At 38.0% G+C, this 22,155-nt stretch overlaps 1 protein-coding gene across 1 annotated transcript in view; it reads left to right on the top strand.

The window, feature by feature from the left end:
* KCNB2 (potassium voltage-gated channel subfamily B member 2) overlaps positions 1–10,911 on the top strand; it is a 204,699-nt gene extending 193,788 nt beyond the window's left edge. The window contains exon 3 of the mRNA XM_056333337.1: positions 257–10,911. Coding sequence (XP_056189312.1) covers positions 257–2,419 — 2,163 coding nt within the window. The 3' untranslated portion in view covers positions 2,420–10,911. The remainder of the gene's footprint in view (positions 1–256) is intronic.
* Positions 10,912–22,155: the final 11,244 nt, after the last annotated feature.

Raw genomic sequence — 22,155 nt, 5'->3', positions numbered from 1 at the left:
GTCATGGCTTGCTTTCTGAAATGAATTGGCTTACTGCAGGCAGTAAAACTATCAGGTTTTGACTGTGTCTAAGATGATTCTAATGTTTTCTCTCTGTGCAAAAATCAAAACATTAGAACAAAATAATGAATGCAGCAGCCAAAGCAGCTTCCACCATTCTGAGTCTTGACACATGCACATTTGAAAGGATGTAAGCAAGCCCTGATAAATACACCTGTATCAGTCTAACCAAAACACTGTTTATTTTGTTTTACAGATTTTGGCCATAGTGTCCATTCTGTTCATCGTACTGTCCACTATTGCTTTGTCTCTTAACACACTACCAGAGCTTCAAGAAATAGATGAATTTGGGCAGCCAAATGACAACCCTCAGCTAGCACACGTTGAAGCTGTGTGTATTGCTTGGTTTACCATGGAGTACCTTTTGCGTTTTCTGTCCTCACCAAATAAGTGGAAGTTCTTCAAAGGCCCGTTAAATGTCATTGACTTACTGGCTATCTTGCCATACTATGTCACCATTTTCCTCACAGAGTCCAATAAAAGCGTCCTGCAGTTTCAAAATGTCAGACGTGTGGTTCAGATATTTCGTATTATGAGGATCCTAAGGATTCTTAAACTCGCCAGACATTCAACAGGCCTTCAGTCTTTAGGTTTTACACTCAGGCGGAGTTACAATGAATTGGGCTTGTTGATACTATTTTTAGCTATGGGAATAATGATATTTTCAAGTCTCGTATTCTTCGCTGAAAAGGATGAAGATGCTACAAAATTTACCAGTATCCCTGCATCATTCTGGTGGGCAACAATCACTATGACTACTGTAGGATACGGTGACATTTATCCTAAGACTTTACTAGGTAAAATAGTTGGAGGACTTTGCTGTATTGCTGGAGTGCTGGTCATAGCCCTGCCCATACCAATTATTGTGAACAATTTCTCAGAGTTTTATAAAGAGCAGAAAAGACAGGAGAAGGCAATTAAGAGGAGAGAAGCACTTGAGAGAGCTAAAAGAAATGGCAGTATTGTCTCCATGAACCTGAAAGATGCCTTTGCTCGCAGCATGGAAATGATAGATGTAGCAGTAGATTCAGGTAAGCCTGGAGAAACAGTCAATCCAAAGGAGACACCTGATGACAACCACCTATCCCCAAGCCGGTGGAAATGGGCCAGAAGGACAATATCTGAAACAAGTTCAAACAAATCTTATGAGAACAAATACCAAGAAGTTAGTCAACAAGACTCCCATGAGCAATTAAACAATGCTGCAGCATCCTCCAGCCCACAGCACCTCAGTGCCCAAAAACTGGAGATGTTGTATAATGAAATTACTAAAACTCAGTCTCAGCCTAATCTTAATGCTGGTTATCAAGACCAGTCAGCAAAGCCACCTGTGTACGAAGAAGAAATAGAAATGGAAGAAGTTGTAGGTCAGAGAGACTCATTGCCAGCTGGACCTATGGACATCATAACGGACATAAGAAGCACATCCAGTATCGACAGTTTTGCCAGTTGTGCGACTGACTTCACGGAAACGGAGAGGTCTCCCCTTTCTCTGTTTCCTGGCTCTCATTTGCAAATGAGATTTCAAGCTGATGCTGTTAACCCGGAAGACAACCAAAGAGTAAGGAGTTCTCAGTTTATACCATTCACGAAAGACCAAATATTTTCTCCAACCGATGTCACCTTTGACTATAATCCAATCAACAGAGCTGTTACTAGTGATGGCAGTGGGTCCCAAACTGTTCTGCATGGTCATTTGCATTTTGATGCTTCCATGGAAAGCCCCAAAAGTTCCCTGAAAGGTAGCAACCCATTAAAATCTAGATCCCTTAAAGTTAATTTTAAAGACAATAGAGGCGGTGCTCCACAAACTCCACCGAGCACTGCAAGGCCACTGCCAGTAACAGCAGGAGCAGACTTCACACAGGGCACCCCTCAGCACATCAGCACCATTCTCCTAGAAGAAAATTCACCCCAAAGCGAACGACCCTTACTTGGTGCTGACGCATCAGCGCTTTGTCAGGGACCTGCTAAAAAGTCGTCCCCTCTCTTTCCCAAACAAAAGATTTTCACTTTCCCTTCAAGAGAGAGGAGGAGCTTCACTGAAATAGACACTGGAGAAGAAGAAGAGTTTATGGAGTTACATGGTATAAAACATGAAAAGCAGCAGGATATCAAGACAAATTGCTGTGGGGATAAACACAGTGATGGCAACCATTTAACAGAGGAGCCACAGGTCAGCTCTTCACCCAAAAGCATGAGCCACAACTGTACTCAAGACATTTACCATGCTGTGGGTGAGGTAAAGCAAGACAGTAACCAAGAAGGTCACAAAATGGAAAACCATTTATTTGCCCCAGAAATTCATTCAAGTCCTGGAGAAACTGGTTACTGTCCCACACGTGAAACTAGCATGTGACTAGTTTCAAAAGCAATAAAAATACCTTTTCTTAAAACACAGTTAGTAATGCCTATGAACTAAAACATGAAAAGCCTCAAAAAAGTGCATAAAATGTTATTTTTGCATGGCATGAAGAGTTGTTTAGTTTAAATACTGTTTAATTTAAAAAAAAGACTGCTTTTTGTAACAAACTGAAAAAATGGGAAAAAAATGACTCAAGAGCAGTAAATAAAATAAAGAGAGCTCTGTTAGGAGCCAGTGTTCTGCAACATCTGACATTTTTGATCCTTTCACTTACAATTGTAGACAGATTTTGAACTCTTTTAACTTTTTTTTTTTCTTGGTTACAATGAATTTTAGAATTTGCACATGAAAGGGTGAAATGTCAATGCATGCATTCATAAAGATGTGAAACAAGGTGCTTTGAGCTTGCAAAACGCATATATTTGTAAATAGTTTGGGGTTGGGGGAAAGCTACTGTTAACAAGGATTTATGGAAAAAGCATTTCCTGGGACACAGGTACTTCCTTCACAGCGTGCTGCCTGGAGGTTTTGTACAGACTTATGTTGCAAAATTGCAACTTCTACTTAAAGCATCTCACATATCTTGCTTTCTGTTAAAAAGCTCATGAGTATATTAATTAAGGACTATAGTATTTTAGTTTATCTGTGCTGTAAATCATGATTTTTTATCTGCATAACTTTAGTTATTGCATTTGTCAGTTTAATTAATGATCCTGTGAGGAAAAGCAAAGATTTAATGACCAGATCTTGAAGCATTCGATATTTTTATAGAAAACTGCCAACATTTCACAACAAAGAAAAAAAATGTTCCATTTTAAAATAAAAACCCAGAGTTATTTCTGTGGCAATAAATAGTGCCAAATGGCTATATAGACACATCCTAAACTTCTCAATTGCTTAGAATATTTATTTTAACTTGGTATTAAAAGAATATTACCCACATTCTTTGTTTCCTTTGCTTTAACAATATTTGCTTCTACATGATCTTTGAGCTCACTTTCCAATTTTCTTCACATGGGTGCCCATACTTCAATAACGGCAATGTTGTTGAAGCTGTTATGGTGTAAGGACACGAGAGACAAGCTTTGTAGGGGGAAGTACTACCTTTTATTATCACAAATCATATAGCTGGAAAAAGCAGGCTTCAAGTACATGTGATTTGGCCCAGGTCCTCCATGCCCCGAAGCTTGTCTGTATCTTTCAGTTCAATCATTTGGACTGACAGAAGGTATCACCTGACTCACCGACTTTGCCCCAACTCATCCTCCCACAGCTGTTCCAAAACGGAGTATAGGCTTTTCCCTATAACTAAATAAAGGGAAATGTCAATCATTCCATCGACAACTGCCAAAGCATCTTTGGTTTCTCTGATATGCTCCAGCTTTGTAGAAGAAAGATGCTGAACTAAAGCCTTCATTACAAAGTATCAGTCTAAACACTGTCTGAAAAAAGCTATCATTTTTTTATCCAGCAACAATAGCTTCCTATTCCGTAACATAAAAAACCCCTATAGATTAATTCCCTAAATCATGAAAAGTTTATTCAGTCCAATAATCCAAATCATAAGCAAAGGTATGCATGCAGCTACACAGGCATGTCCTACAAAATGTTCTTTTTTCTTTTAGGAAAACAGAATGCAGATATTTTTTTCCGTGCTGTGATTTCTGCTGAAATTGGGGTACTCCCTTACAACAGTTTTGTAAGAGCAACAGTCCAGCCTCAAAGCTAATAGCAAGAGGGTCCAGCGCTTAAAAATCTGAGGAGGCATTTAGAAATCGTAGCTTCCGTTCCCTGCTGCTCCATGGGCTTGTTGATGGAGATGGGACTTCTCACTGCCCCATACACAGCAGGGAGCAAATGCTTCTTCCAGGTCAGTGTTGCAACAGCAAGCATTGCGAAGACACTGAGACAGCAAGAATGGAAGCCTTAAAAGCACTTTAGACCAACCAAAGCGTGGTGTGTATCAGCAAGCTTGTACTTTCAATAGTGGACCCAGGTTAATTTTTACTTATGTGTCATTTTCTGTCATTTAAATGTCAATTAAAAATCAGGCATCTAATGCATTTCATGTAAAAAAGCAAGCATTTTTTCTGCAGCATTACCCTCTGCTTGAAATGGCTGGGCTGATGCCACAGACCTCACTTGAGCCTGGCTCATAGAAAAGAGGCAAGTTTGAAAAGCTCAAAAATATGGGTTCTGGTGGCTGGGCCAAATACAAGCACAGCACAATCCTTTGTTTTTGTTTTTGTATTTAAAAAGGTTTTCTATATTTCCATAAGTTTTCTGATTTCTATAACAAGGTAATGTTGAGGTGTCTCATCAGTCATTTGAAAAACTGGAATATAACATTATTCTTTCCAAACAATGTCTGGTCATTAATTCTCAAAATAAATATGGAATTTTTTTTGTCCTTAGTTGCAGTTCATTGCAACTTGTTGCCGCATTCAGTTTTACCTATTTATATGGCATTCTGCTTAACATTTTTCAATCATGGTATGTCTCACTGTTCCAAAACTTAGCTCTTAGAGTATTTTATAGTCATTAATCTTCTTTTAGTTCCTAGATATTTTCAGTGACTAAAACTTAATGCCAGTCAATTTTTATATGCCTAAAATGTTGGTCTGTATTTTCTATGTGCAGTTTTATGAAATCACATGGGCCTGTTCGATCTGCCTTTACATCCTAGTGAACTAATGAAGACCAAATTAAGTCCAAATGGGACCTGATCCCATGCTCCGGATCCACAGAAAATTCCCATTCTAGATAATGATGTGGTTCTGGCAAGAATGAGGTCTGTGTCATGTTCCTTCTGTGTGCTTTTTCTCCCAGGTGAACCTTATGCTTTGGAAAAGCCCCCTCAGATCTGTGCCACTTGGTGGAAAGGGAGGGAACATACTGCAGGAGCAAAGATTTGATTCCTTAAGCTCTCCTGAGCTGAACGTTATACGAATCTGATTCCACCCAATTAAAATCACTAAAAATTCAATAGTGGTAAAATCAAGGCCTCAAATCCTTGTGCAGATGAATTTCCCCTGAAACCAATGCGACTCTGACGGAAAAAGGGACTGACGGAAATATAAATGAGGATGGCAAGAGTCTCTCCCTCTCTTGATGAAAATCAACAGGAGCTTTAACTGTATAAATCAGATGAGGAGACCAGGCCCTTACTGAGTGCAGTATTTTAAATTTTTTCAGAGGAGCACATTTATTTTTAAATTGTACAAGCAAAAGAAATGCAATTCTCTTTACTAACAGATGTATTTTTTTGAAATCTTGAAAGCAAAAGGATCAAGCTTTAGAAGTGCTTTTGGTATAATATCATTATATAATTTTGACTATGCTGAATATTATTTCCAGAAGCACAGGTTGAGATATTTGGTTTTCCCAGTCTTGACTGCATACACAGGATACACTCCTGAATGCCTAGCTCATGTGTAATTCCTGATTAAAACATTTCCTTCAGCAGTTGCATGACTGGACCTAGCTTTCATTCCAGTAGAGCAGGTGTAAGAAGTGCAGTCCAGGATCACTTCATTCATCCTGAATTGCTATGTAGCAAATTATGCAAAATTACCTGAGTATATTTTTCTGTTTTTCTTAAGCTTTAAAGCCATTTCAGACTTACTACCCATTCACCCACAGTAACGGGATGGTTGTTTTTAAGTTCTGGAGTCAGTCTCCAACAGTTGTGGAATTTCAAGACAATTTAAGGAGTGTTAGGATGAAGTGACTCCCCTGTGCCCCTGAAAGGGGTCTGACTCTTTGTATCGCTGGAAAACAAGATTGTTCAGGGAGATAGCTTTGCAATCAATCTATTTTTTATATTTTATACTAACTGCAGGATCCTGAGTCAAAGTTTTAATTCCTTTTCAATGATGATACCAAATGTACACATTTAAAAGATGTTCACAGAATGATTGAACAATTTTTGAGTAAATAATCAGGTTAATCCAAATCTAGGGTGGGGGGAATAATATATCGCACAAACTGCAAAGGAAGTTCACACAGGAAAGCTGTTTACAGCGAAAGCATATAACGTAAAGAATGTAACATGGTATAGGAAGTTATTGCACTACAGAATTTATATAAAATACACTTTTTTAAATAAAAACACAAAAGGCCTTTTAATGTATAGAACATAGGAGCCTCTGTGCTAATGCACCAATCTAATGCACTGTGTCCTCACTTCAAAATTGGTCTCAAAATTCAAACATAAATGATGTTAGAGAGGTGATATCTGATCTAACACTAGAGCAACTGACTTGAAGAGCTTTTTAGCACAATATTATGTAAACAAATGTGCATACAGAAAATTGTATTTTTGCCTATAATGTACATAAATCAAAATGACCATTGGCTTCTTCAGTCTTTTTCTAACAGGTAACACCTGGCAACTTGAAGAACAACTAGTTATTTTAAACATAGGTCTTTTTCTTCTATATGTAGACTAAACTTCTGTTTCCTTAGATCTGTTTGAAAAAATGTTTACCCTGAATTATTTAATTAATTCCTTCAACCTCATCTCTCAACCTCAGTCCAGTACAAAAGCCAGTTGTCTTCTTCAAGCCCTATTGCAAATACAGTCAGCCTGGTAAAAATGTCCAGGGCCTACCTGACTGGGGATTTTTTCCATTCATATAATTTTTTAATCATTTGGATAGAAAACAAAGTTTAACATTTTGATCATGCAAAACATATTTTAAAAGCAAAAAAATGCAAGAAATGTGTTTTTTTTCAAAGTAACCAGCACAGATCAAGCAAGAAATGCAAATACAGCAAAGGGGGAAGAAAGACAGAAAACTGTAAGTAAACAAGGCATGTTTTAATACACTATATAAACAAGAGGTATAATAAAACATATATAAAATAGTCCTTGTTCACACTTAATGAAGTAAAAATGCCAGTAGCAGAAGATTTAATTCCAGTCCTACGCCATCTTAATTTTTATCCTAGAACCAATGGGTCTCTACTGAAGTTTCCAGTGATATTATTACCTACTCACCTGCTACATGAACACCTGATCTGTAATCGTTTTTCAGAAGACTTCCCTGAAAAATAAGACACTGTGTGTTCTTATCTTTGTTGATCTTTGGATCCCTTCTCGTTGCCTTCCAAATACCAACTTCCTTTTCTTCTCAGGAGCAATCAGAAGGCAAGCCACCAAACAGAATGATAGGTGTGTCTTGTTTATCAGGAAAGCATTTTGGTAGCCCAGTGCAAATGTCCAGATGGATTCTATTGCATTTGAATCAAGGAGCAAGAACTGAGTGTCATTTCTCTGTTATTGTTGCAGCTGTACCATCTCACAGCTTCATGTGTTTTCTAGTTTTAAAAAGCTCAGCTCCTCCAGGGTCCATCTCAACCTGCAAGATGTTTCAGTGCATTTGTTCAGTGCTTTTGCAAAATGCTTTTGTAAAAGCAGTTGACTGCTAAATGTTAAGAGAGCTATCAGAATAAGTGCAAATATTTGTCTCTTGTCCAATACATTTTTATTATTTAGTGGTACTCAGTTTAAACTCCAGCTGAAATGCTTTTATATTCTAAAACAGATCAGGTGTTCTGGGAGCCAAATCCTTTGCAGCTACTCTATCCGTTTCCTTAATGAAGAAAGGTTAGGTCACTGGCAGGCAGAGACAAAATTGTTTGCATTGTGTGATGGTTTCTTGTTCAGTAATAATACACCACGTGACATCTCCAGGCAGAGTAACATACTTGTCTTTGTATTTGTTCTGTTGCAGGTTTAAATAATATTTTTTGAAAATGTTGTGTTACGATGTTTAAGAAGTATTACCCTTCAGTACAATGGAGATTTCTTCCAAAAGAGCAGTGATACCTTATAGTCCTATACTACTATGGATTACTGTTTAATTTTCGGACACCTAACACAGATCCAGATGGATCCGATTGTAGAACAAGGAAGTAGCACACAAATATTATTGCTCTTTTTAATCAAAAGTAGCCAAACAACATGCTATTAGCTAACACTTAATTCAAAAAGATAAGATTATCCTAATTATGTCTATGAACCAAACAGTATGGTGACATGTTGTTACATTAGACATTGTAGTCCTGTGGTTAATGTAAACCCTGAATCTAAAAGCAGTCTGGGTAACTAATTTCATTAGGGTGATTTTTTACCTCAAATGAGTATTTAAATACATATCTAACATCAGCAGGAGTAACATATACTTCTAAATCTGGAAGTCTATGGCTATATCTATGCTGGCACCTTAGTGGAAATTAGGAGAGCTCTCCTGACGTGAATCTCTCAGCTGTCCCTGCTTCTCATGCTTTGGTTCACATCATGGAGAAATCCTGGACCATGCAAACTGGATTACTTTTAGATGAAGCTGAGCCAGAAAACTTGTTCCATGAGGGCACCTCCTGTGCTGCAACCAGTACGATTCACTATGGCCTCAGTACCAGAGTACAGCTAATCCTAAATAGTACCCCTGATACACATAGAGTAAATGGTCAGCACAAACCATTTTCCTCAACAAATCAGCTTCTATGATGTTGTAGTACTTGCTAATGCAGATGTACACTATCTCCACCATGGGTTTTACCTCCAGTCCATGTAGTATTGGCTAAATCCCTTACTCATGCAAATTTTGCCACTGTGCTCAGTAGTATTGTACAAAAAAAGCAATATATAGCCACAGATTAAATTGTCCCCAGTGTGTTCTCCAACTTAACCCACATGGAAGCATCTAAACAATAAATTCTTGATAACCCTTGGATAGTTGTTGTTTGCAGTTTGGACCACACTCTTAAATACTGCATATTTCTATAGTCAATTTACCTTAAAGTTGGTGTTACAGTTGATTAAGACAGTACAGACAGCACTAGATCAACTCTCACTTCAAAATCATTAAATCAGTGAAATGATTAAACTGACTGCAAGCAGCCCTATTTCACTTAACAGTAACTCTTAGTTTAAACTGGTATAAATAAAAGGAAATGGCTGTGCAAATGGCTAAACAGTGATGGAGGATCAGAAGACCAGCTTGAGTATTTTGTGCTGATTTACCATGTCTAGATATCTTTCCATTTGGTTCATCAGTTGAAATTTATTTAAATTTTTTGTGTGTGTGCACACGCTAGTAGGGTTTTGATTGTATGCTTAGTTGCTCTGATATCTAGGACATATCTTGTAAAAGGTAATGCAAGAAACAAAAAGCCTATTCCTTATGTTACTTTTTCTAACGATTTCCAGATGAAGGACATATGTCTTACACTGATATTTTTGCTCTAAGTTTTGCTCAGATAGCACCTCTCAGTGGAGGTTCAGAAAATGAAACATTTATGCTTGTTCTTGAAGTCCTTAAGCAGAACGCCAATGGGAATTCTGCCTGAAACTGAAGGATGGAGCAATATATTACAGCTTTTGGCAAAAGAACAGTTTCTAACACATATTACAAAATGAAAAAAAGAAAAAAACACTGTTGGGGACAATCATGGGTACTTCTGCTAGGATGCAGAGTTCTGGATTTATACCTCTAAATTTTCAAAGAGTTATGCAGAGTTTTACCTATATAACGATTTCAAAAGTCAAAGGAGCCATGCTGATAAGCTGAAACATGGAGGGATTAGTGTACAAAGAACCTGAGTTGAATACATAGCCTATTGCTTTAAGATCACTGTAAATATCAACTAAAAATATGTACTAATTCATGTTTATAAGTTATTACTGTGTTAGTTTCATAGATACGGTAGCATGACTATTATTAGTTTTATTGAGTTTAATGAACTTTACTTTGTATTCCTCTGTGAATGCTCTGAATGCTGCAAACAAAAAAAGCACAACCGTATTTTTTCAAGTTCTCTTGGCGCAATAGCAGTGTCTTCACTATTGTTCAATTTTACAGGATTAGCAACATTCATCATAAATTGCTATATTAATATCTTTCTTTAAAAGAACTGTCACTAGGAGATAAAAGCATATGTGATAAGTCTCGTCTAATCTCATTCATCTGCCTTTACAAAATGCCCCAGACATTTTGTGGGAGAATATGCTGCTTTTGCTTCATGCGTTGTTTGTATTTGGGGGTGGGGCAGGGGAATAATAGGGCATTTTGCAATGGTAATTGCATCAATCATGCTTTTTTTCATTATTATTGTATTTGTTAGAAACATTTTGATTTAATTTCTTTTTGTAGATAAGAATGTTTGACAATAGCTTTATTTTATCTGCTAACCATCTGATTCCATTAGACAAATAACTTCTCACATTTAGTGGTATTCTTATCAGTGTCTCCATATCAGCTGCATTTTAACTTCCTAAAAAAGGAAATGTGATTATTATTTTTGTCGTATTAGATTTTGGTGATCAACTAAATATTTCTGCACCAATCTACATATTAATATGCATGTTGTAGTCTGTACAATTGTTCAACATCAAAATATCTGTTTAATTTATGTCAAATGTCTGTAAAATAAATGCATTGTTCTCCATTTCAGTCTGATAGAATAAGCAGGATAGTAAATAAATGTGTAAATGAATCATCTGTGTCTCATTTCAGTTCTCTGCATGAAACCACTTTACATTGAACATTGCACATATACCAAAACAATAATCCATAGTGTCTTTAGATTTCATTACTTGACAATATTATACAGGGATCCCTGGCAGACAATGTGTACAGAAATAGATCATTTGGCTATGCAAATAAAGTCAGAAACCATTATTTAAAAAAAAACAAAAACAAAACCAAAAACAAACAGTGCTTTAAGCCTTTTCTTTTTTTTTCACTCTCTGTCCAGCATTACTGCGAATTACTACTCACACTGTCATAGATACAAGACTTCAAATGACTTTACAAGGGTGAGTAAACATTATTGCCTGCAGTATGGAAAGCAGAAGCATGGAAAGATTTAGCAGCCTTTTTTTGCATAGTTAAGCCTAGGTACCTCAGCCTAATATTCAGAGGTGGTGGATAAATCAATCTCTTGTTCAACTTACTAGTCATCAACAACCTAGCTTGGACCCCAGCACCTTTTTGCCTAAAGTGGACCAATTCTTTTATAAAAAACTGAGAGAGAAAATGTAAGTTGTAGTAGCTACTTTTCTCCTTCAAGATGAGTCATGGAAATAACAATTTTTACAGGCGAAGTTTTGCTGCAAATGCAACTACAATAGAGCATCTTTAACATTCAGAAAATAGGGAATACGATTTCCACATCTTCAAAACAGGAAAATATTCTTAAATGTCTACATCTGAACAGTATTACAATGAAACAAAAATGGAGGACCAAGCTCGGCCCTTTGGTGAGCATGCTGATTGGTTACTATGAGAGAGCTTAGAGGCACACTTCAGCATCACAAACCCACTGTGCTTATCTCAAGAAAGTCCACTGCATTGCAGAACCTCTCCCCTTTCAGCTTTTAATCTAGAGGTTCCCTCTCTGAATGTGTAGCACTGTACATAAATCTAAATTTATTCCGTCTTCCTGTTCCACCTAAAACACATTCCCAACCTCCTCTTTCCTTAAAATCAAAACCCACATCCTTATTGCTTCTGTCAGTCTCTTCTTCTTGGCATTGATCTGAAAATCCATTTGAAAGGAAGGATTTTGAGGTCTATATGTTATTCAATAACCAAGCAATCAGCAGCCCACACATCTATCCATGGTATCCAAAAGTATCTCCAAAACTGCAGTTCTAGGTGCACATTCCAGCTGCCCTACAGTTCCATCCTGCAAGACCTGGGCCTTGTGTAAGTCCCCTGACCCTGCAAATTTTGACTGCACAGAAAGGAGACTAAGCCATGCAGGAGAAAGAGTGGGAGCATTTTCCAGTAATTGCTGAGTCTGACAGTCACCAGACCAAGATACACCACTGTAGTTCAGACACAGCTAAAAATCTCTTTGATCATGCCATGAGATTATGAGATCTTTCTGTTCTAGCTACTTCATCCTTTCCCATCTTCTCCTCCCCCTCTATTCTTTCTTCTGGGGCTTATTTCAAAAACACTAAGGCATCCAACCACAAAAGTATCTAGAACCCTGGCATCAAATCGCAGCTCCACAGCAGCCTAAGGAAGGAATGGACTTGATGCTAGCAAGAAAATAAAATACAGAAAATCTCCACTATTTTATTTGTGCAATCTGACCTGCAGCTAAACACAAATGCAGCTAGAAAGAAGGCACACTATTTTACGCAAAGCTGCAAATGTGATATGTGGTTGGAATTAGGTCCTAAAGAAAGAAATACTTGTGGTAGACAAGGAAAAGAGCAGGTCACAGAGATCATACTGACAAAGTACTGAGATGCCAGTAGGTTAGCATAAAAGTACTACCCTCTATTCAGAGGAAACCTTCAAGCATTTCTAATACCAATATTAGTAAAGCAAACAATCTAAATAGTCAGGATATCATTATGTTAAACCTTAATTTACTGTATAGGCTTAAATCATGTTTCTGCTGACTCTAAATACAAATTTTCACTGAGTGTAGAAAAAAACTAAATGAAAAGTTGAGTACAATTTGTTCAGACCATTTTTTGGTCTCTAGAAACCCATGCCCATTCTTCTATCTTAAAGAGAGAAACTGGAGAGGAAAAAATAGACTATATTGTGTGATATAGTGGGTTGGGTGTTTTTTAAAGGTTTCAGAATACCTCACAGGCCACAGGCCTTAATTGCCTGCATAAGCAAATGGTGAAAGTGTCTACAAAAAAATTCATTAATTATCTGTCATTACAGCAGGCCAGTTTCAGGCCCTGGTCTTCAGAAAAGAGTCTGCTTACTTAACTCTCTGAACTGTAGCTTTCTCCAAATGAAATATCAACTTTTAAGATATTCATGGAGCTGACTCATTTTTAGACTGTCAGCCAATAAACTCCCCCAGTAAAATAAATTACCTTTCAAACAGCACTTGTAGTACTTACACATTTTCATCCAAGCACTGAAATACCAGCAGGCTTAAATCTATGGGCACCACAGAATCCACAACTGAAATTAACTTCATAAATGGACACTGAATTTTCAAATCAGTTTTATGTAAGCAAGCGGGCACCTTTCAATATTTCAGCACCATTTTCTCCTCAGTCATACCTTGAAATGATACCAGAATTGCAAAATGTAAAGTTACTTTCTCCTCATCAGTTCATGATGAAAACACTAATCAAAATCATAACTGCATCTTGCAAGAAATACAGAGATTTTGACTTTCATTTTTGTTCTGCACTAGAATGAAAAATGGGAATTTTTGACATTGTCACTGAAAGCCCACAGACTGGGCATCAAAGGCTATCCTCAATTATGTCCTTCCTTCAAGGGCCTACCAGGCTCTTGGCTGGGGGTGGAAGGGACTGAGTCTATTCTTCTGTCCTCATGAATTACCCAAGGGAACATGGCTCTCACCTCGGTCCTCTAACTAGAAACCTGCAGCGTGGTGCCTCAGCCGGAGGGATGCACAGCCTGACCTCCAGCACAGATCTGGCATTTGGGCATTTTCCAATGCTTGCTTTTGAAACCAGACTGAATTCTAATCAGTCCTCTCAAAGCCATAATCTATAGATAACCAACATTATACAAGAAGCCCTGATCAACCTGAAACCCAACCATAATGACTCGTTATCTAGGAAAACTGTACCTGCCTTATCCACACCAGGACTTTTTCTATTTTGTCATTATGTGTTAATAAAATACTACTACTAATCAGGGCACTATGAGCCAATGAAGATTGAGAACCTGCTTTAATAGAAGTTTTGAGTACCTAAATGATTCAAAATTGAGCTCTACATGTCCAAAACTCTTCAGCTTTTGAGGGAAAAGTACTGCACAAACAAGAAGTCTACATATTCCCCATGAAAATATAAACCATTTGCATTATTGGCTCACGGTAACTGATTTGCCAGAGAATTTTCATTGTTTATAGACACCCAAAGTTACTGATGCTTGATAAAGTGAAAAATAGACACTGTTAATCAGATGATGAGAAAAAAATCTGCAGATTTGTTAGCCAACAGCACCAGAGGGCCCACAGGGAACAAGAGTTTACTCAAAGCTCTTAACTTGGTTTAAAACTACAAAAACTGACTGTCTTAATGAGGATTTTATCTGGTATTAGTTGCTACAGGTGAACTAAGTTAAATGCATATTTTCTTCTCCCTAATGAAGACACAACCACAAGGAGCAAGGCCAGAGAGACAAAAATATTTGTTAATCACCAATGTGCATTCAAATGCTTTAATCTCTATTTTAAGAAGCATTTAATCATGTTGAACTACTATAACTATGAAATACTTCTTACTTGCAGAAAGATGAACCAAACATGAACAGCGCCAAAATTAATACATTTTTCCATTACAATAAATAAGTATTATTTGTTATTTCTCACTCTTCATCCTCAAATTTTCTACAGATTACCATCCTTCCCACATTGGAAACCAGCACAGCAACAGTTTACTGCTAATCTCTACTAAATTACCATTTAGCTATTCCTAATACAAAAAAATCAGGTTGAGTTCTGTTATCACTCATTGTTATCTAAACTACTAATGAAACTATTGTTTTACTTCACAGAAGAAATCTGTTTTTATTTTTGCTCTTATGTTACAGCTTTCAGATGGTAATTTACAGGTATTCTTCATGATCTCTTCCCATGTCAATTTGTTTCTACTAAATGGCAAGAGACGAGCTGTTGACTGAAGTATCAGTAAAGTACCCATATCCATGCTATTAATGTTTAAAAAGCTTCTTAAGAGATTATTACAACTTAATGCATTCATTAAGGAAAAGGGTTCAAAGTGAACTTTACTCCAATTAGACTCTGGATAATCTACAGTGAAAAGAGCCACTGTAAATGCCTCAATGCAGGAAATGTTTCAACCTTATTAAACACTAAGGCATCCAACCACAAAACCCAGATCCATAAAGAAGTACAGTTCATTACCTCAGCCACTCAAGGAACTGCCTGTATTTACCACTTCTTCAATTTTAATCTTTTACTGCTGTTGGTTTAAACATATACCATTCTTTAGAAAGGAACTGTGTCTTCAGTTCTCCAGTCCCTCACCAGGATGCTACATGATAGAAACATCTTGTATTTGTGACTCATCTTCCAGTGGCAAGTCTGATGACCATTTGAGCAAGATCACACAGTTCTCACAGCTCTAATTAAGTTATATACCAGGACACCATTTCCCATGCATACAGAAGAATTGAAGTGTTAACACCTGCGCATCACTGTAATTGCTATGAGGCTTATATACCTGGCAGTAAATTACATCATACATAGACTAGAAAAATTTCATTCTGGTATGAAATGTTACATCTCCAAAACAAGAAGTTTCTTATGACAGCAACAGTTGAACTTTTGCTTTAATTATTACCCACTCTTGCTTGCCTGACACCCCTTCTCATCAGGACCATATAAGCAAGCCTGTTTGATCAATTCAAGCAAGTTCCACAAGTATGTTTACCTTGTAAGGACTGGAGTAAAGCTCTTAACTTTTCTACAAAATATTTCAAAACTAAATCAAAAGTTACCTACATTTCTTGGGGAGGACAAAATAAGATTCCCAGTAATCAAAAGAAATAAAGAGCTTAAAAAAATTATCAATTCTATGGTGTTAAATACTAACAGAAAAAAGTAGCTACTCTTTTTCATGTCTAAGCCCTCATCCACGAAAATGAAAAAAGAAAAAACAAATTTAAAGAGGCACCACTGCATAAATATGCAGCTATCTCTGCTTTCTGTGAGAAAGGTTTCACCTCAGTATTTCCCCACAGTTAACAATGAAAGTGATTTTTGGATAATCAGCATGTCTTGTTCTCCTTGGAACTTGTAATCATGACTTCTGCAGAATTAAATCACATGGACTGTCAGCAATGTATCCAGAGCTCTGAATGAATAAAATTGCAATTCCAGGAGTCTATTAATCTTGCAAATTAATTTGACATTCATTGTGGTATGTCTGATCAGGGCAAACTACTTCGCTATTGTGCATACGTTCAGAAGTATTGCCTGTCACAATAGCTATTTGAAACAGTGTTAGAAATCTAAGGAAGTCTAGCAACACCCCACTTTTAAACAACAGTGAATGATTCCCCTTTCATTAGGAAGCTTGGGTTGATAATATCACCAGATTCAGTTTCACCCACTCAACTGAATCTCAGATTTTCTGGGTTTCCGGTATAAACTACAGCGCATCTTCTCTGTCACTTTTGAAGAGAATACAGGTAGGTATGTCTCTTATTTGTTTCCACAATATTTAAAGTTGTTGCAAGTCCATTCTCTTTCTCCCAGTCTGCTAAACACATGCAACGTTCAGCCAACATTTAGCTGGTCAGCAGAGCCAGAGAATTGTATTTCCAGGACCTTATTTTCACACTGGGAACATTTTCAAAGCTGTTGGTTCCTAGTGCCTGGCACACTAAGCAAAGTAAATAAACACATAAATAAATTATTACATCTAAACAAGCAAAGTTTCTGAGAGGTCTCTAACAACCATTTCACGGAAATACAGTTATCTGAGCTGAAATTGTGTATCTTAGGGATAATTCCGTAGAAAATGGTGCCAAATGTCAGTCATTACTCAGTATACCAGAGATATCAGTATCTGGCCAGTAACTCAGGGATACATTCTGCATATCTTTATCAGGAAATCTTTGTTTACATAAAATGTAATCCATAAAGATCATTCAAATTAATTAAAAGGTAAACAGCATGGATTTTTTAAATTGATCTAAATGCCTTGATCTTAGCCAAGGAGAATTCCATATAACTTCATCAGGAGTTTGGCATATGGGCTGTAAAAGCACGGTTAAAACAAGAGACATCTAGTAAAGTCAAAATGTGAGGAAGTATACATTTCTGGTAGCAAGATGGACTATGGTCAGTGCTATACAGCACGCCAAGTTACCATTGTTCCTGCTAAAGGAAGTCTCATGCACTGGGGTAAAACATTGGTTTGACACCGAGTCACGCTAATGTGCCAATGGACATGGCACATGGCTGGTGATACATACTCAGCCACATGGTCTTTAACTCTATTTGAGTCTCCAATGTAGCTCTTTGGCTAGAGCAGAATAAAATACCTATCAATTCCTTTTCTGTGTGTGAATTAATCTCAGCAAAGGGGAGGAGACTGCTGAGTTCGTTCTATTGAATACTATAATACGTTTGTCTCTAAAACTGCAGTAGATCAACTAAGAATAATGCAACCTTTATTCTTTCATACATATATTAGCTTAATGAGCCATTAAAATGTCTAGTATTTAAAGCACACAATGAGATCTGTAGTTTAAGCTTCAGAAATCATCTAAATATCTTACAAGTGCTAATGGCATTCTCAACAGGAGAAATCTAGCCTTTCATGTATTTTTAAATTCCCCTATCATTCTATTTCATAGAATGTATTTATTTACACAGAAAGCAGGAGAAATGTGTAATACTGAATCAAGTAATCTGAATTAGGTGGCAAAAAAGGAACATTTATGTTGGATAATACCCTGCTCCCGATCAGGTCCCAGGAAATTCCATCCATTTTCTCTTACACTTTCTCCAGCTAATTAATCAGAAACTTCTTCCTTTCCCACTAGATCAGAGTTCCATAAGGAATCTGTCCCCTTGGAAGCAAGTACCAATCCACAAAGGGGCCATGTGCTTCTGCAGTGATCTCCTTATGTCCCAAACAAGCTCTTATACAGAAACATTGGCTGTAAACCTCACCATGGCAATTCCCCAGCATTCATGTGGCCTGTGACTGTAAACAAGGGAGTCATTGCCTCAGCCTTGCCACTTTTGCCTGCAAAGCCCAAACCATTTGAAACCACAGCAGCTGCATACCCAGAGGATCAAGGAAAGACAGAACATAGTTGCAGAGCTGTAACCATTTTCCTATTTTCTATCGCAGACCAACCTCATCCACTGTATTTTTCTCCTCTCAGAAACGTACTGTGTCCAGTTGCTTCTGCATGTATGGCTCAGGAACAACACCTATAAATCCGTGAAACGTCCATACAGTATTATCCTTGCATAATCTTGGCATACTCATAAATAAAATCCTTTACCGAATGGAAAATTACAGTCAGTAATTTCTAGACAGATGTGATTTTCCAAGATCTGTTATTTTTGACAGTATTCTACCAGAACACTGGTCTGATCCTTTAGTTCTATATATGATGAATAACTTCAGTAATATTCTTTTAACAGACCTTTTGAGGCTCCGTTACTTCGATTTTTCCATCATGCTATACTGTGTAACTATTACCACTGGACTAATTTAATAAGGTATATTACAGTAGAGCAGCATTTTGGCTGATTAAATGTGTATCAAGAGTGTTAAACCATCTCTTTCACCTTTATTCTAAAGTAACTGCATATAATACTATATAACCACTATTACAACTAAATGTATCTTTCATGGTTGTGAGGTTTTGAATATACCTCACTCTAAAGTCTACCCGTTCGATCAGTCTCACGGCTCAGTACTGCTAGTAAGATAAAAAAAAGAATCTATGCTATAACACTCAGAAGAAATAGAGTTTGTGAGCCAAGCAGCAGCTTTGTCATGCAACAAAAGACTAGTACAACACGCCTGAAAAAGCTCAGCAGCTTTGAAAGTGTTCCTTTTAGGCAGAAAAGACGGTTAGTAAGTAACACCACAAAAACTTCTGTAAGGGACCTTGGAGTTTTCAGGGCACAGCTTCTTTTTTCCGCCTCACTAACTTACCTGATAAATATTTTTAATATTAACTATTAATTAATTGGATTATAGGATTCTTGATTCTGGTTGAGGCAAGATGAAAACAGGAAATCAATTCATGCAGAGATCTAAAGGAAGGCCTTCAGAGCAAGGAAACCACTGCACTTTGTATTATTTGTGGAAAAAACAACGGAGAATGTTTTGAGGGGACCCTAAAACTGCTGAAGTGCTAGAAGGTATTCCAGAATACTACATTTGCAGTAACGGTGCAAAATACTGATTAGTGAGGCAAACAGGAGTAAGAAATGCCACTGGATCTCAGCATATTATCCAAGAAGTAAAAAAAAACCCAAACCCCAATACTTAACCCAACACTGCTGCAGTTTATATACTTTGACCAACCTGTCAGGCCAGCTGAATTCCAGCAGGGAATTCTGCCTGTTCAAAATAAAATTCAAGCTAACCTTGTCCTACAGTCAATCTTTCTTTTCCCCGTATTTATTTCCTTATAAAAAACAGATAATAACTGTAAAGAAATGCATTTATGCAATGTTAATTGTTAATGCTCATTTTATAAAGAGGCAAAAGATGCACCCTCAGTAGGCACATGCACACAGAGCACACGTGTATGCCACATCCATACATAAATATTTACAGATACATACACAGCTGGCCACACAGATCAGACACACACCCAGAAAACTTAACATAAACACTGACAACAGTATCAACCTTCATCCTGTTCCCTTCTCTGACTGAGCAGGATGGAAGTCCACAGATATCAGACACACATGGACACAGAGCCTTTGCCCAGGAAAGAGTTAGAAACTAATTTAGTAAGACGACAGGACAGACTGCTCTGATCAGGCACAGACAAGCATAACCACTAGCCAATTTCATGCAACCTTTTTATACCTGTGCCCCTCTGTTTTCCCACACTTGTCCCTCCTCCATATCACCTAATCCCTCCCTTTTGCTGCTTTTGATTTCTCCCCTAAGTCCTATAATGAGTCCTGTTCAATCTGAAAATGCTCTTCCCCTGCATGCCATCATGTGTTCCACTCCTTGACAGCACCTGAAAGGTGATCCTGAGAGATGCTCTGGAAGACTCATGGTGATGGGTTTCACACCTGGACACCAGGGACTGAGCCCTGGTAAGGGCCCAGATACCGTGTTCATTCCCGGGAGTCTGCAGTTTGGGCTCCTGCCTTCCGTTGTGTCCTATACTCCTCCGGGTTTATGGAGATGGGCCTGGGCATATCTAGGCCACGGGATTATTTAGCCTCTCTCTCCCCCATCGTTGTCTCTTGGTGCTCCTTTGCAGGTACACAGACAAGTTGTTACACATAACAGTGCAGTCCCATAAAAAAACAGAAGGGCACAGGCTGCAGGAAGGAGTTTGAAAATTACATTAAATTTGTACTTTTCTAGCTGAAAAGTTAATGGCATTAGAAACATCTTCACAAATGGTTTTCAGATTGAAGAGACAACCTAGTTTTTAAAATACTGTCCTCTGATGCTGCACACAAGGCAGGCAGAAATGTTGTACATAGTACTGTTGTAAGGTGCAGAGGTACCTTTGACTTTTTCCAGATCTTAGGGGTGGAGATAATCTAAATACAAAAATCCACCCATAAATAAAGATGGTAACTAAAGGAAAATCAGACGACATTCAAGTGTTTGTCACAGAATGTAGCGCAGAGATACTGCACTGGTTGGGGAGTATTCACTAAAGCTGAGAAGGTCATAGGGACTACTGTGGCTTCCCAAAGTACATTTTCAAGAAATTATCTTCTCTCCACTTGAACTACTGCAGTCAGATTCCTCTGAAGGTCCTCTGAAGAGGACCAGAAGAACATAGCTGCCAAAAAGCCAACAGTTTGCAGGTTTGCTCCTGCTGTTGTTTGATCATGGTAATTTTGAGCTTCGGCATACTTCCTGTCACAGTTCTTACTACAAAACCCCCCAAATGCATGCTCAATTAGAGATTAATGCATAGTGATCTCTTTTTTTTGTGTCTGGTTCATGTCAAACAATTTGAGAATTTTGTTTCCTGAGATTATCAGCAGCCTGATAAAGCTTGTCACAGTTTTGAGCTTGCCATTCTCCAGAAAAACTATCAAGCGATATGGCAAATAACAGCAAGTTTTCCCAGTCTAAAGAATCCACGTCCTTGAAGTTGTTATTGTAGATACACGTGCAAACACACATCTGAAAGCTTACTGAAACATAAGCTTACCATTGCCGAACATTGTCTCTTTCAAAGTACAAATTTAAATCACATTTTCTATTAATAAAGATGTCCAAATAGAGGATTTTTTAAGTTAAATTATCTATTTTCTTCTCTCTTTGATCTCTATCTATGCCACAGCAAGACTGCTGCAGGTACATTTAACGTGACCACAGGAGTCAAAGGCAGCAAAGGCCTAGCAGTTCATTCATTCTGCTCTGATACCACACTCTTCATCCCAGGAGTAAAGCTCAAAGCAAAGCCTTTCACCAGATGTACCACAAGTATGTCCCACCCTCCATGAATTCTCAGACAGAAATACTGTTCTGCCCTTCAGCGTTTGCCTCCTTGTATCTTCCTCCTTAGGCTTTAAATTTTAACATAAACACAGGATTGCCTTCTCAGATACATGCATTGCACACTCCAACCAATTCAGCCCCTCTTCACACTCCATTCTGGGCTTCATTGCCAAGTCAAGGCTTCCACTTTTTGAGTTTGCAGGCTCAAACGTCCCCCCTCCTTCCTCCAGCAACCTTGTCTCTCCAAAACCCACATGAACACACACTAACATGAACCCTTGTCACCACACACCCCCCCACCACCAGTGTTTTGCACTTTATTCTCCCAGAAACTGTGGGGCCTGGCAGGTCTCAGGGCCACCTGCTCCAAGCGAGACGCTGCTTTAACTTTTCTGCGTCTGGCACCGAAAAGCATCTGTATTTGCACAGCCACACCGAAGTTTCTCAGGGTGCAGCAACAGCAGAGGAAAGCTCTCCAACCACCAGCAGCCAGCCAGACCTTCCAGAACATTCCTGGCAGGGGAATGCCAGGCTCCTGATAGGGTGC

The sequence above is a fragment of the Falco biarmicus genome, chromosome 3, assembly GCF_023638135.1.
Source record: "Falco biarmicus isolate bFalBia1 chromosome 3, bFalBia1.pri, whole genome shotgun sequence".
Classification (NCBI taxonomy): domain Eukaryota; kingdom Metazoa; phylum Chordata; class Aves; order Falconiformes; family Falconidae; genus Falco; species Falco biarmicus.
Note: the sequence above shows the minus strand (reverse complement) of the source record. Positions and strands in the feature narration are given on the sequence as shown.